This window comes from Peromyscus maniculatus, chromosome 1 (assembly GCF_049852395.1).
Source record: "Peromyscus maniculatus bairdii isolate BWxNUB_F1_BW_parent chromosome 1, HU_Pman_BW_mat_3.1, whole genome shotgun sequence".
Classification (NCBI taxonomy): domain Eukaryota; kingdom Metazoa; phylum Chordata; class Mammalia; order Rodentia; family Cricetidae; genus Peromyscus; species Peromyscus maniculatus.
This window is the reverse complement of record NC_134852.1, coordinates 118,762,169-118,774,814: the sequence shown is the minus strand read 5'-3', so window position 1 is coordinate 118,774,814 and position 12,646 is coordinate 118,762,169. Positions and strand designations below refer to the sequence as shown.

The following is a 12,646-nucleotide window of genomic DNA, read 5'->3' as shown; positions in this document are numbered from 1 at the left end:
TTGTTAATAAAAATCTTTATGCTAATAGAGCCAGATATAATTATTTATGTACTATATTGTCAAAATCAAACCAGTCTATGGGCAGGATATATTTGAGTATATGCATACACATGAATTCCCAGATTAATTTGATAAATACAAATTCAAAATGCTGCAACATAGGCTATCCCTATGATAGAGATGCATGCTTACCCTTCTCTGACTATCAACTGCTAGCCATTCACAGAACAGAAAACATGATAGATTTTTGTAATAGAGATCAAGCATCTTTCCTTTGTGTGTGTGTGTGTGTGTGTGTGTGTGTGTGTGTGTGTGTGTGTGTGTGTGTGTGTGTAGGAGCGTGAACTGTTTGTATCTTGACTCCCAATAGATAATTGGCCTTTGAAAAACTGGTTGTAGGGCTGGGTGTGATGGCATATGCCTTTGATCCCAGAACTTGGGAGACCAAGACAGGTGGGTCTCTGTGAGTTTGAGACCAGCCTGGTCTACACAATGAGTTATGGGACAGTCAGAGCAAATAATTAAGTCCCCATCTTGAAAACCGAAACAAAACAATGAACTGGTTGTGAGAATTCTGTGTCAAGAATATTAGGTCTTTGGTAGGAATTTCAAGTATTTCTCCAGCTTTATACTTGCACTATTTATATATGTATTTTACCAGTTATTTTTAAGGGGTTATAGGATATCAATCTTTAAAAATAGCTTTGGATTCTCAGTGCTTAGGAAGTTCTTCCTCATAGATCATTAAGAATACTTTGCTATGGTCACATAGTTCTGAGACAGTAGAAATTTCTCTGCAGAAATTGTTTTGGAAGACATTTTTATTTTTCCATATAAACGTTTAAAACAGCTTGTCCAGTTCAAATTACCTTTGCATTTTACTGGAATTGTGATAAATAGTAATTTACCTCAGGGAAAACTTTCATTTTCACCTAAGAATATGCTGTCTTTATGTAGTTGCCTCTGTGTTTCTCATTAGCATTCTATTTGCTGTCTTGGGTTTTTTAATATTATCTGATGCAGTTCAGGCAGGTGTCACAGGCATACACAGCTGAGGATAAGTTTCAATTTTTCTTCCCTGGTTTGGATTACAGGTGTGCACCCAATTTTATGAAGTGCTGGGGATCAAACCCCCACCTTCCAGAGTTTCATGCACCCTAGGCATTCTACTGAGCTACAACCCCAGGCTTCTCATTAGCATTTTAGTTTTCTTCCACCTTATCAACTAGACAACGTTAAAAAACAAAAACCCTCCTTTCCACATTATTTTCAATGTATTTTCTCTCATTTAAACATATTGTCTATTAAGTCTAGAACCAAGCTAGGCAATAATGAAAAACACACTAACATCATCAATTCATATTTGGCTCTATTTAGAAGCATTAACCTGCTGCTAGCCTTCATACTAACTAGACCTGTCACTAGCCTGCACTTGCTTCTACTTGCCCACCTCCCTCTACCTCTAACGTGACCAACCACTACTGTGATTTTTTTTAAGCTCATCATTCTTTGGCTTTTTGGTTTGTTTAAGGTACATGCATATCATACACGTGTCTGTATGAGGACACTTTTCCAGATCAAATAGTCTGGTAAAGCAGATACTCCTCACCATGGAGATGGACTCATGGGTCCCAGGTCTCAAGTGTGTGCCATCCTTTGTCTTCTGTTCTGGCTCACTAGCATATCTCCAAGTCTTTCCATACTGTACACAAGGCAACCCCGTGGCCTGCCATCCAGGTAAGATGCTATGGAGGAAAAAAATGAAAGACAAAAACACAAAACCACAGGAAAAAACAAACAAAAAACTATAAACAATTTGAAGATTCCATTTGCTATGATCCTAAGAGTTAGCAAAAGAAAAAATATGACTATAAAGCCATTGATTGTGCCAAGAAGATCTTGTAAGGTCTGGGATGGTCTGGGGGAAGCAAACAGCCTGGGCTGTGGGTGCACCTACTGCTGATGAGTCATGCCAACACATAACCAGCTTCTCTCTCCACTGCCCACTCCCTGGCTTCTGTATGAGCTCAACAACACTTTTCTTTCTCCCAGCCAACAATAAAGTCACATCAGATAAAGTTCATTTACAAAAGGTAGGCTATGTTTATTAGGAGTCCCAAGTAGCTGACTGAGTCACTGTGACTCAAGACCACAAAGAAACCCTTTGCCTCCACTTCAGTCTGACCAGCACCAGTGTCTCTTGGGGGCTCATTCACAGGTTGACAAGTTTCTCATTGAGGGCAATCTGTGACTGGGTGAGATTGGCCAGGTAGGTCACCATCAGCAGGTCCTGAAAGACAAAGGAAAACAGTGAATGGAAAGGGGACAGAAAGGCTGGCACTGGCCAGCTCCACTGTGGACACTGGCTGTGCAGAGTCCAAATGACAGTTGGGCCAGACTCAGCAGGGGTTGAAGTTGGAACCCAGGAAGGTAATGTGCTTGTGACACTATCCTCTCTACTGATGCTTACAGAGTGGGGACTGTAATGGAGACTTGTGGAGTATGGGGGTGTGTCCTGTGAACACAGATGGGGAAAATTAGAAATTGTCTTTGTTACCTTGAATTTTAGCAGGTCTTCTACCTGAGTCTAGTTAACAAGTCATGGCAATACCAGTAGTACTTCAGACAAGCACTTAGAGGAGGAGAGCCCCGAACACACTATACTGCCTCCACCCTGGACTGTGTAGCAGCCTTCCTCTACCCAGCTTCCAGGGTCCAGCCATGGCACTCACATTGATGTTGCTGTTGAGCATGGTCTCAAAGTCATCAGGAACTATCTTGGGTACTTGATTGACCAGGCTCATCAAGAAGCGGCCTACAGTGTTGTCGGCAGACACTTTTCCAGACTGAGCACAGAACAGACTTGGTGAGGCACTGTTAGGTACTGTCTCGTCAGCCCTCCCTCGCTTTCCCTCCCCGCTTCTTACCAGCACATCCTCAGCATACTGCAATACAGTGCTTAGGGCATCCTGGATGCGAGCTGAGGCTCCTCCCACTTGCTGTAGGTCACTTGAGAGTCCAATCACCCGGTTGGGGCTAAAACATGTCTTCATGATGAGGTCAACTGTGGGAGTGTGGGGCAGGCAGTAAGAGACAACAGAGAAAACTTAGCCACGACAAGAGGAAAGAGGTCATTACCCACCTACTAACTCCCACCACCCTCTGGATGCAGTCAGCTCCCTCAAATCCCTGCTCTCCACTCACTGACTCCTCTTTCTCTGGAGAGCTCAGTTCTTCCACCTGGCTTGTTAATTACTGGTTCTGGCATCGTATGGAGATTATGTGGCCTGTGAAACTGACAATTTCCTACCTTGAACAACCCTCAACTTCTAGTTAGCATGAACCTGGATCAGTGTTCTTTAAGCTACCTAAGCCCTTCGTCTTTGTCACAGAGAACCAGCTCCCCCCACCCCCTGAATAAGCCTGGGGCCTCTAGGGGTGCAGAATGGGGGAAGGAAACTCACCTCCAATGCGCTCAGTGTCATAATACGCATACTTCACGGTGAGAGGTGTGAACATCACTCCCATGGTCCTCCCAGGGACACCCATTAAAGTGCTGGGGAAGGAGGAGAAAAAGGTAAAGAGATGCCTTGGGAGTAGTCTGCATGGCTAGACTAGGGTGGGAAAGCAGTCACAAAGGTAATACCTTCTTCCACTTGAGAAGGCCAGGACTGCCCTAGAATTATCTTGAGAGAAAGCTTTCCTGTTCCTCCTTGGCCTGGCCCCTTATAGGATGACTTCATACACCAGAATGTCAGCAATGAAGATAGGACTCTGGATGTTCCAGGCTGCCTAGAAATCCATCTTTAGGGAAAACAGACACACCAGAGCAATCCTTTTCTGGGCCTGAGCCTCTTATCACCAAAGACCAAACTGACTTATGCCCCAAACCACTGGACTGGGTGCTAGAAGCAACTTAACTAAAATTGTTATGTTTACTATTCCAACTCTATATTTTCAGATGAGTTTTGAAGAGGCTGAATTTGTAGAGACTAAGAAGGGGGTGAAGGGAAGGCTCTGTGCACATCAACAGGCTCAAGCTGTAGTAATAACTCTTCCCTCCTCAGCTGCTAAAGCCTTCCCTGCAAGCCCTGACAAATGGTGGTGTAGCTGCTGACAAGCTCGGTGTCAACACTGCAATGTTATCATCTAAAAATCTACTTAATCCCAGCTTAAAAGATGTGTCCAAACAAGGCTAGCATCCTCTACTTTATAAATACTAAGTTCTAGGATTAATGAATGTGCTGGTTAGGGTTTTTATTTTTTATTTTATTTTTGTCTATCTGACATAAGCTAGGGTTATCTGGAAAGAAGAACTTCAATTTTTTTTATTAGACTGGCCGGTAGGCAAGTCTGTGGGGGCATTTTCTTGATAGATGATTAATGTGGGTGGTGGTGGTCCTGGGTGATAGAAGAAAGTAGTCTCAACAAGCCAGGGAACAAGGAAGTAGGCAACATTACTCTGGTTCTGCTTCAGGTTCCCGCCCTGACTTCCCTCAATGACAGACTGTGACCTACAGGATGAGATAAGCCCTTTTCTTCCCAAGTTGGTTTTGGTCAGTTTTATCACAGCAACAGAACGCACACCAAACAATGAAAAACTAAAGGTAATTCAGAAAAGCCATGAACAAGGTCTCATTAGGACCATGATAAACACACCACGTGGGGACTGTCTCAGAAAGATGACAAATGAAACATGGTAGTTTGCTCATGTACCAAAGGCACTACCATTTGGAATGGTCACATGCAACAAGTACCCTAGTTTAAGTAAGATCAGAGAGTGTAAATTATGGGGTCAGACTTTGCTTCAGAAACTTCTCTAATGACAGCTGTCAAAAGAGGAATGAAGTTCCTGAAGAGACAATGAGTTGCAGAATTAGACTTGAGTGGGGTAGGAGTGGGATGTCATCAGGCATAATGGGTCACCTTAAATGCCCCTATTGCCCTAATCATCAGGGAAATGCAAATCAAAACGACTCTGAGATACCACCTTACACCTGTCAGAATGGCTAAGATAAAAAACATTGAAGACAGCTTATGCTGGAGAGGATGTGGAGCAAGGAGAACTCTCCTCCACTGCTGGTGGGAATGCAAGCTTGTACAACCACTTTGGAAATCAATATGGCGCTTTCTTAGAAAAATGGGAATCAATCTCCCCCAAGATCCAGCTATACCACTCTTGGGCATATACCCAAGGAATGCTCAATCATACCACAAGGGCACTTGCTCAGCTATGTTCATATCAACATTGTTTGTAATAGCCAGAACCTGGAAACAACCTAGATGCCCTTCAAGTGAAGAATGGATAAATAAAATGTGGTACATATACACAATGGAATACTACTCAGCAGAGAAAAACAGTGACATCATGAGGTTTGCCGGCAAAGAGATGGATCTAGAAAAAACCATCCTGAGTAAGGTAACCCAGACTCAGAAAGACAAACATGGTATGTACTCACTCATAGGAGGTACTAGATGTAAAACAAAGATGACTAGACTGCTACTCACAACTCCAGGGAGGCTACCTGGAAAACAGGACCCCAAGAAAGACACAGGGATCGCCCAATGACGGAGAAATGGATGAGATCTACATGAACAACCTGGACATGAGTGGGGGTAATGAAGGGCAAGGGTCGAGGGAAAGAGAGCTTAGGGGGGCGGGAAATCCCAGCTGGATCAAGAACAGAGAGGGAGAACAAGGAATAGGAGACCATGATAAATGAAGACCACATGAGAATAGGAAGAAGCAAAGTGCTAGAGAGGCCCACAGAAATCCACAAAGATACCTCCACAATAGACTACTGGCAATGGTCGAGAGACAGCCCGAACTGACCTACTCTGGTGATAGGATGGCCAAACACCCTAATTGTCATGCTAGAAACCCCATCCAAGGACTGAGGGAACCGGATGCAGAGATCCACGGCCAGGCCCCAGGTGGAGCTCCAGGACTCCAATTGGTGAGAAAGAGGAGGGTTTGTATGAGTGAGAACTGTTGAGACCAAGGTTGGAAAAAGCACAGGGACAAATAACCAAATGAATGGAAACACATGAACTATGAACCAAAGGTTGAGGGGCCCCCAACTGGATCAGGCCCTCTGAATAGGTGAGACAGTTGATTGGCTTGATCTGTTTGGGAGGCATCTAGGCAGTGGTACCAGGTCCTGTGCTCATTGCATGAGTTGGCTGTTTGAAACCTGGGGCTTATGCAGGGATGCTTGGCTCAGTCTGGGAGGAGGGGACTGGACCTGCCTGGACTGAGTCTACCAAGTTGAACTCAATCCTCAGGGAAGTCTTTGCCATAGAGGAGATGGGAATGGGGGGTGGGCTGGGGGTAAGGCGCGCAGGGTAGGGTGGTGGTGGTGGTGGTGGTGGTGCTGGAGAACAAGGGAATCTGTGGCTGATATGTAAAATTAAATTAAATTATAAAATAAAGTAAAATAAAATAAAAATGCCCCTATTGCCCAGGACTCACCTAACATAAGCCTTGATGCTCATGCGCCCATTCTGGAGACCTGTGTCCACAGTGAGGTGAATGGGGTTTGGGGCCTCTCGGCTGTAGTACTCATGGATCAGCACTGAATGTTCTGTGATGTCATGGCCTGTCGCATACCTGGAAAACAGAGCAGTTGTAGGTGCACACCACCTGATGCCCATACCAAAGGCAACAGTGGCCTGGGTGTCTCTGGGGTCCCGACACTATGTCAGCAGCAATTAACAGTGTCAACAAACTTCACAATGACAAAAGCTATCAGTGGAAAGAAATATTCTTGCCTTTATAGGATCGGAATTATCATCAAAATACTGAATTTACAAGCTCAAGGTCACATGCTTTGAATACTCTCTGAAAGGTGAGACCGGATCTAGTCTGAGGACAAATCCTGGCCCTCAACCAAGACTTTCCACCCACCCACTCCCCTCAACTTACCAGCCTAGGATGAGCTCATTTGGGGAGACTTTTTTGTGCAATTCATACATATTCTTAGCAAACTCCATGTCAACAGCCACCTGACAGAGAAGGCAGGAGAGGAAGTTAAGAAGCTAGAAGTACACACTAAAACTGACTAGGAAGAGGGAGCACCCCCACCAGATGAAGAGGCCCAGGATGTGGGCAGGGAAAGCAGGGCTTTGCCTGCAGCTCTGGTCACAGACACAGCACAGGGGGCCGGGAGGGAAGCCAGCAGATGAATGGCCATGAACTGCACATGGGAGGCTGAAGTCCACTCAACTCACTTCATCTTCTGACTCATTGTGTGGCACTGAAAAGCAGTTGGTGACTTCCACTGAGTGCTTGTCAACAGTTCCTGGTGAAGAGAGAATGGCCAGGTGTTACATAATCCTGGGACCCCACAGCCCATGACTACCCTTTTCTTTCTCTTTTCTGTTTTTGGAGTCAGTCCTTTGTAACTACAGATGAACAAGAACTCCTGAGCCTCAGTCTCTACCACCCAAGCGCTAGGATTACAGATGTGCACCACCACACCTGGTTTATGTGGTGCTGGGGACTGAAATCAGTGTTTCGTGCAGGGTGGGCAAGTGCTCTATCAATTGAGTGGTAGCTCCAGCTCCTAGTTTTGAAATGCTTTTGGAGGTCTCCTCAAGCCAACAAACATGAAGCCAACACATTAGCCCCAAGTCCAGCATCAACAGAACCAGTATTTTCCAGAGAACTCTGCAGTGACCCTTAACTCTTCCTTCTATCACCAAATAGGGTTAAGTCTTCCTTTACAATATTTTCCACTACCAACCCTTCCCCATAATACCCACTCTTCACTCTCTAGAGCAGTGGTTCTCAACCTTCCCTAATGCTGTGACCTTCATGTTGTGGTGACCCCAGCCATAAAATTATTTTTGTTGCTACTTCACAACTGTCATTTTGCTAACTACAATGTAAATATGTTTTTCAATGGCTTTCGGTGACCCCTGTGAAAATGTCATTCAACCCCCAAAGGGTTCCTACGGCTCTAGAGTTTCTCCCTGTATGTTAACCTGCACAGCTTGCTGAAGACAGACTGCCAATAGAGCAGCCTAGTGTCACTGTATACAGTTGTCAGAGTTACCGGGACCTCCCTTTGGACCAGCCTATCTCACCTCTCTACTGTGGATCAACATCATCGTTTGTGTTCTGATATCCTCACATTAGTTCCTGGATCTCACTGAGCCATGGGTCCCAACTTCAGTCTCTTATAATGTACTGGTACCTCCCCACAAGCTCCCCCACCCCTATTATAACACGCCCCTGCTGATGGTTTAATTTGTCTGCTAGTGCTATGGTTCTGGTTTCTGAACCATGTTCTTAAGCCCAGAGGCATACATTCTTACCTGACCACTCATCCCCATTTGATCATCATGACTACTTCCTCCATTCAGAGCTTTTTTGCCCCAGGGTCTCCACGGCAGCAGTCTCTTCCGGTTTTCTCCCTTCTCTTCCTAATCTGTCAGCTCTTCTTCTGACACCTCAGGTTTTCAGCATTCCTAGTGTTCCTAGTTTTTGCTCTATGTTCCTTTTCTAGGTCAAGTCCTGACCCAGAAACATTTCAGCTAATAAACGCTTACTTGCCCAATCTCTTATGCATTATTTATGGCTTTTTTGCTACAAAGGCAGAGTTGAGTAGCTGTGACAGGCTGCACACAAAGCTGAAAATACTCCCTGACCTTTTTTAAAAAAAACAAACAAACAAAAAAAAAAAAAAAAACACAGCTGCCAATCCCTATGGTAGGTGATTTTTGTCCACTTTTATGATTTCAGTTACTTCTTATCTTCTCGTGGCTGACACATACTTGTCCACATCTCTTTACATTCTCTTCACTTACTGTTAAATTCTGTCTTTATTTTACATTGATTGATTGTGGGTGAGCATGTGCAACTGCTGACCCGTGGAGGTCAGAGGACAATCTGCAGGAGTTCATTTTCTCCTTTCACCACATGAGCTCCAGGAATGAAAAGAAGGTCAGGCTTGTGAACCACCTCGGCAGCCTTTCTCACTCAATTTCCCTAATTCGACAAGTCCACTGCCACACTCAATGGCACCTCAGAAGGAATATACACCAAGCCAAGTCAAACTCCATATTTCCTTTCTTTTATGCACAACTGAAGACCCAGAAATCACCTTCTAATGCTGCTCTCCTGACCATGCCATGCCCTCCATCTCTACTTCCTACCTTTGAATTCTCCACCCCTGTGCCCCAACTTCTCAAGTGCTTTTACTTTACTGGAACACCCTCAATCTGTTGTCTAGGCCCAGCTCAGGTCTACTACTCTCCCAAAGCAGCCACATTCTCTAATTCCTCCTGGTCCCCCAGCTTTGGAATGGACAGGCGCTGCTCAAGAGCCTCCCACTGAGATGAGACTGCAGCACCCTCAGGTAGCTAGCTCCCTGTGACTCCTGCTCCAGAGGCTGGTGCCCAGAACCACTGGGGGCTTCTCCTCCGGCCACCCTCTCACAAGCCGGGAATGCTGACCTCTTCAGACAGTGGACTTGCCAAGAGCATTCTTAAAATATGTTTATTTCTCAACAGTGATACAGTTTAGAACCATTACATAAAGTGAAAGCAAATTTCTCAGTTTTCAAATTCCTGGCACGTTATTATTATTTTTTTTTTTTGAAATTCAGGGATAAAAGGTTAGCATTCCCAAGCATTCTCAGGAATTTCAAAATTAAGGAATTTAAAGGATATCTTTATAAAGATGCTCTATAATTTGAATAGCTAAAGTTTTTGTTTAAAGGATAAAGGACACTAAGTTTAGTAGTGCTCACAAAGAACTATAACCTGTGGGTATATTCACTGAAAACAATTTAAAAGTCAGGTCTTATTGTAAAATATAAAACTGTAAATTCAGATCTTGCTCCTTTGGGAGTCACATGTGGACACTGGCCATTTAAGGACTTATTCCACACTGAAAATGTTACACCTTACCATGATCTTTCATATCTCTACTGTGACTTCTTCACAGTAGTGAAGTAGTTAAGTCTCTGTGTTTCCACAGGACACCCTGCTAGCAGAACAGGCATCACATCTACAGCACAGGGACCATGTTTCCACCTTGGGTTTAAGGTTACAACAGTGTTCCTTTGACGAATTTTGAATTCTAAGTATCTAACAGTTTTATAGTACATGAAAGTCACTAATGATTTCATTTAGCCAAACAAAATCTTTTACAAATTCATGTCAACCTATGAAAAGCCCAAGCTCCTACAAAGCACATACTGCTTCGTTTGTTTTTCTATCAACAACTCAACTGCTTCATAGCAGTGGGAGCACCGAGCAGAATTCTGTCTGATAGAGAATCCATAGACTACAGCTGCCTTCCTAAGATAAACAGCGTGAAACACAAACCTTGGGTAGACACGGATTCCTCTAGTTAAACAGCTCCAGAGACTGGAAATGAGACAGTCTAAGTATTTATCAGGTGATGCAAACATTTGTTGCTATAGAAGCTCACAGTAGGGCAGTTACAGAATACTAACACACGGAGAGAGGTTTAAAAAAAAAAAAGGGAAGTTAGGATTATCCTTGTGGAACCGAAATAAAATGATGGAGAGAATGGAAGATACTTGTGGCGAAGAAAATGCAAGTGTGTTTTGATGAGAGACAATGTAGCAACTCTAAGTTTCTGTAAAGTGCTACACTGTCAAAGTGTGGGCGGTGTGGCTTCCTATGTAGTAGAGGGTGACCAACAGCTGCTGTACCTGAGGTGTGCCAGTCATTAGTTGCTTTCTGTAATAATTTCATTCTCATAAAAACTGTCTGCTAAAGAAGCCCCCAAAAGAACTAGATCTCTGGTGATTTGTCCCAAGACACAAAGCTAATAATTGCTGGAGTCTGATTACATATCCTGTCCTCTTTGTGCACTTGAATGGTCTTCCACAGTACAAGAACTGCTACCAGTAAGAGAGAAATGATACAATTAGAGTGGACTGCCAGTGTTTAAAAGCTGTCAGGAAGGCAGAGTGCAAGCAAGTCTGACAGGATCAGCAGTCCCCAGAGAGAGAAATGTATTCGACAGTCTTCAGTGCTTTTCAGTTTTACAAACCAGTTTAACATAAACTACTTCTCCAAATCTGTAACATAGGCAAAGAAAAGATTACTTTTTTTTTGGTTTTTGGAGACAGGGTTTCTCTGTGTAGTTTTTGGTGCCTGTCCTGGATCTCGTTCTGTAGACCAAACTGGCCTCGAACTCACAGAGATCCGCCTGGCTCTGCCTCCTGAGTGCTGGGATTAAAGGTGTGCGCCACCGCCGCCCGACGATTACTCTTCATTTTAAGGTTGCTTGTAAACAGGTAATACCATCGTTTGTGTCCAAATGGAATTTAGGTGAGGGCAGAAATTTGGACCTGAGCATACACAGGTTTTATTCCACTAGAAACTGGTATGAGGGAGGTTCTTGGGACTGAACGCCTGTCTTTAAAAGTTCAGGAGAACAAAGTATTATATATCCAGAATAGGTTTTGAACAAACCTGGTTTACTTGAAATGGGGAAAGCTTCTGACACAGCCTCTTCCCCTATATGTGGTGGAAATGGTGATCAGTCAGTGGATAAGAGGGGAAATGTGGGTACTGTGATTAAAAGGCAACAACTTTGAATTTCTTACTGGCATTTGAGTTCATTTTTGGCAACATGCACTCTCCGTACTTCGCTGATAGAAATATAAAATAACTTGTAGATCAATTGCTACAAACTACTCAATAGCTCATACCTACTCCTTGCACATTTTTGTCGCTCAACATAACAGTAATTCGGCAGGATTCAAGTCACTTGGGAAAGCAAGCCACATCAAGAAGGTGCAAAAGAGAAACAGGTTAAGAGTTCAAAGGCGATGGAACGAGAGGAAATAGTGAGAGCAGGAGGGAGATGAACGGGAAGAAAACCTTCTTTTCTCCAGCACTCACCCAGCAGGGTTCCGATAACCCGGGCAGCTCCCTCGTTGCGTCGCTCGTAGCTGTCCACGATGGAGGCCAAAATAACTGGGTGTAGCCTGACCACGCGGCCGCCGGGGAAAGGCCCTGGGAGGGCGGGCCCGGGCTGCGAGGGTGCCGGCGTCTGCGCAGGGGCTGGCGTGGAGGCCGGTGGCTGGCCCGGTGCGGCAGGCGTAGCTGCCGCTGGGTCGGAGGACGAGGCGGGAGCCGGGGCCGCAGCGGGAGCAGCAGCCGGCGCCGGAGCTGGCGTGGGCGCTGTCGGGGCTGAAGCCGGGGCTGCGGTGGCGGCCGGCGCCGGGGCTGTGGCCACAGTAGCAGGAGGGACACTTGCCGGTACGGCCGGGGATGCCATCTTGCCGAGAAAGAGGGAGCCCAGGCCGGAAGGGCGTGAGTTGGGTAGTATTAGGAACTTGGTTGGTTGAATTTGTACCACGTGAATCAGCTCTTGATGACTATTGGGTACTGAAATATCCGGCTGGTGGTTTTAGAGAGCTCTGTGCGCTTTAATTTCTGTCCGATACGCACTCTGTGAGGAGCAGGCCAAAGTAGTTCCTAGTAACTTTGGGACCTCCTGTGTGTGGGGCGGGGGACGGAGCGGGGGAGAGAAACAACTAGTAATCTACACAATTGCCACCAGATGGCGGTACAGAGTAGGGTAAAGGTCTCAATTCTTGTTTTAGACTTAAATTGGATATTAAATGTCAAAGTGACTTTTAAAGGGGCTTCCTTC

General features: G+C 45.0%; 1 protein-coding gene across 1 annotated transcript; it reads right to left on the bottom strand.

Moving 5' to 3' along the window:
* Positions 1-2,079: 2,079 nt before the first annotated feature.
* Positions 2,080-12,361, bottom strand: Eif3f (eukaryotic translation initiation factor 3 subunit F). The gene is made up of 8 exons (XM_042281547.2): positions 11,890-12,361; positions 7,231-7,301; positions 6,926-7,005; positions 6,473-6,610; positions 3,465-3,556; positions 2,928-3,064; positions 2,733-2,846; positions 2,080-2,290 (listed from the first exon to the last, which is right to left on the bottom strand). The coding sequence occupies exons 1-8, from the start codon at positions 12,266-12,268 to the stop codon at positions 2,213-2,215; spliced, it is 1,089 nt and encodes a 362-aa protein (XP_042137481.2). The 5' UTR covers positions 12,269-12,361; the 3' UTR covers positions 2,080-2,212.
* Between the last annotated feature and the right edge of the window lie 285 nt (positions 12,362-12,646).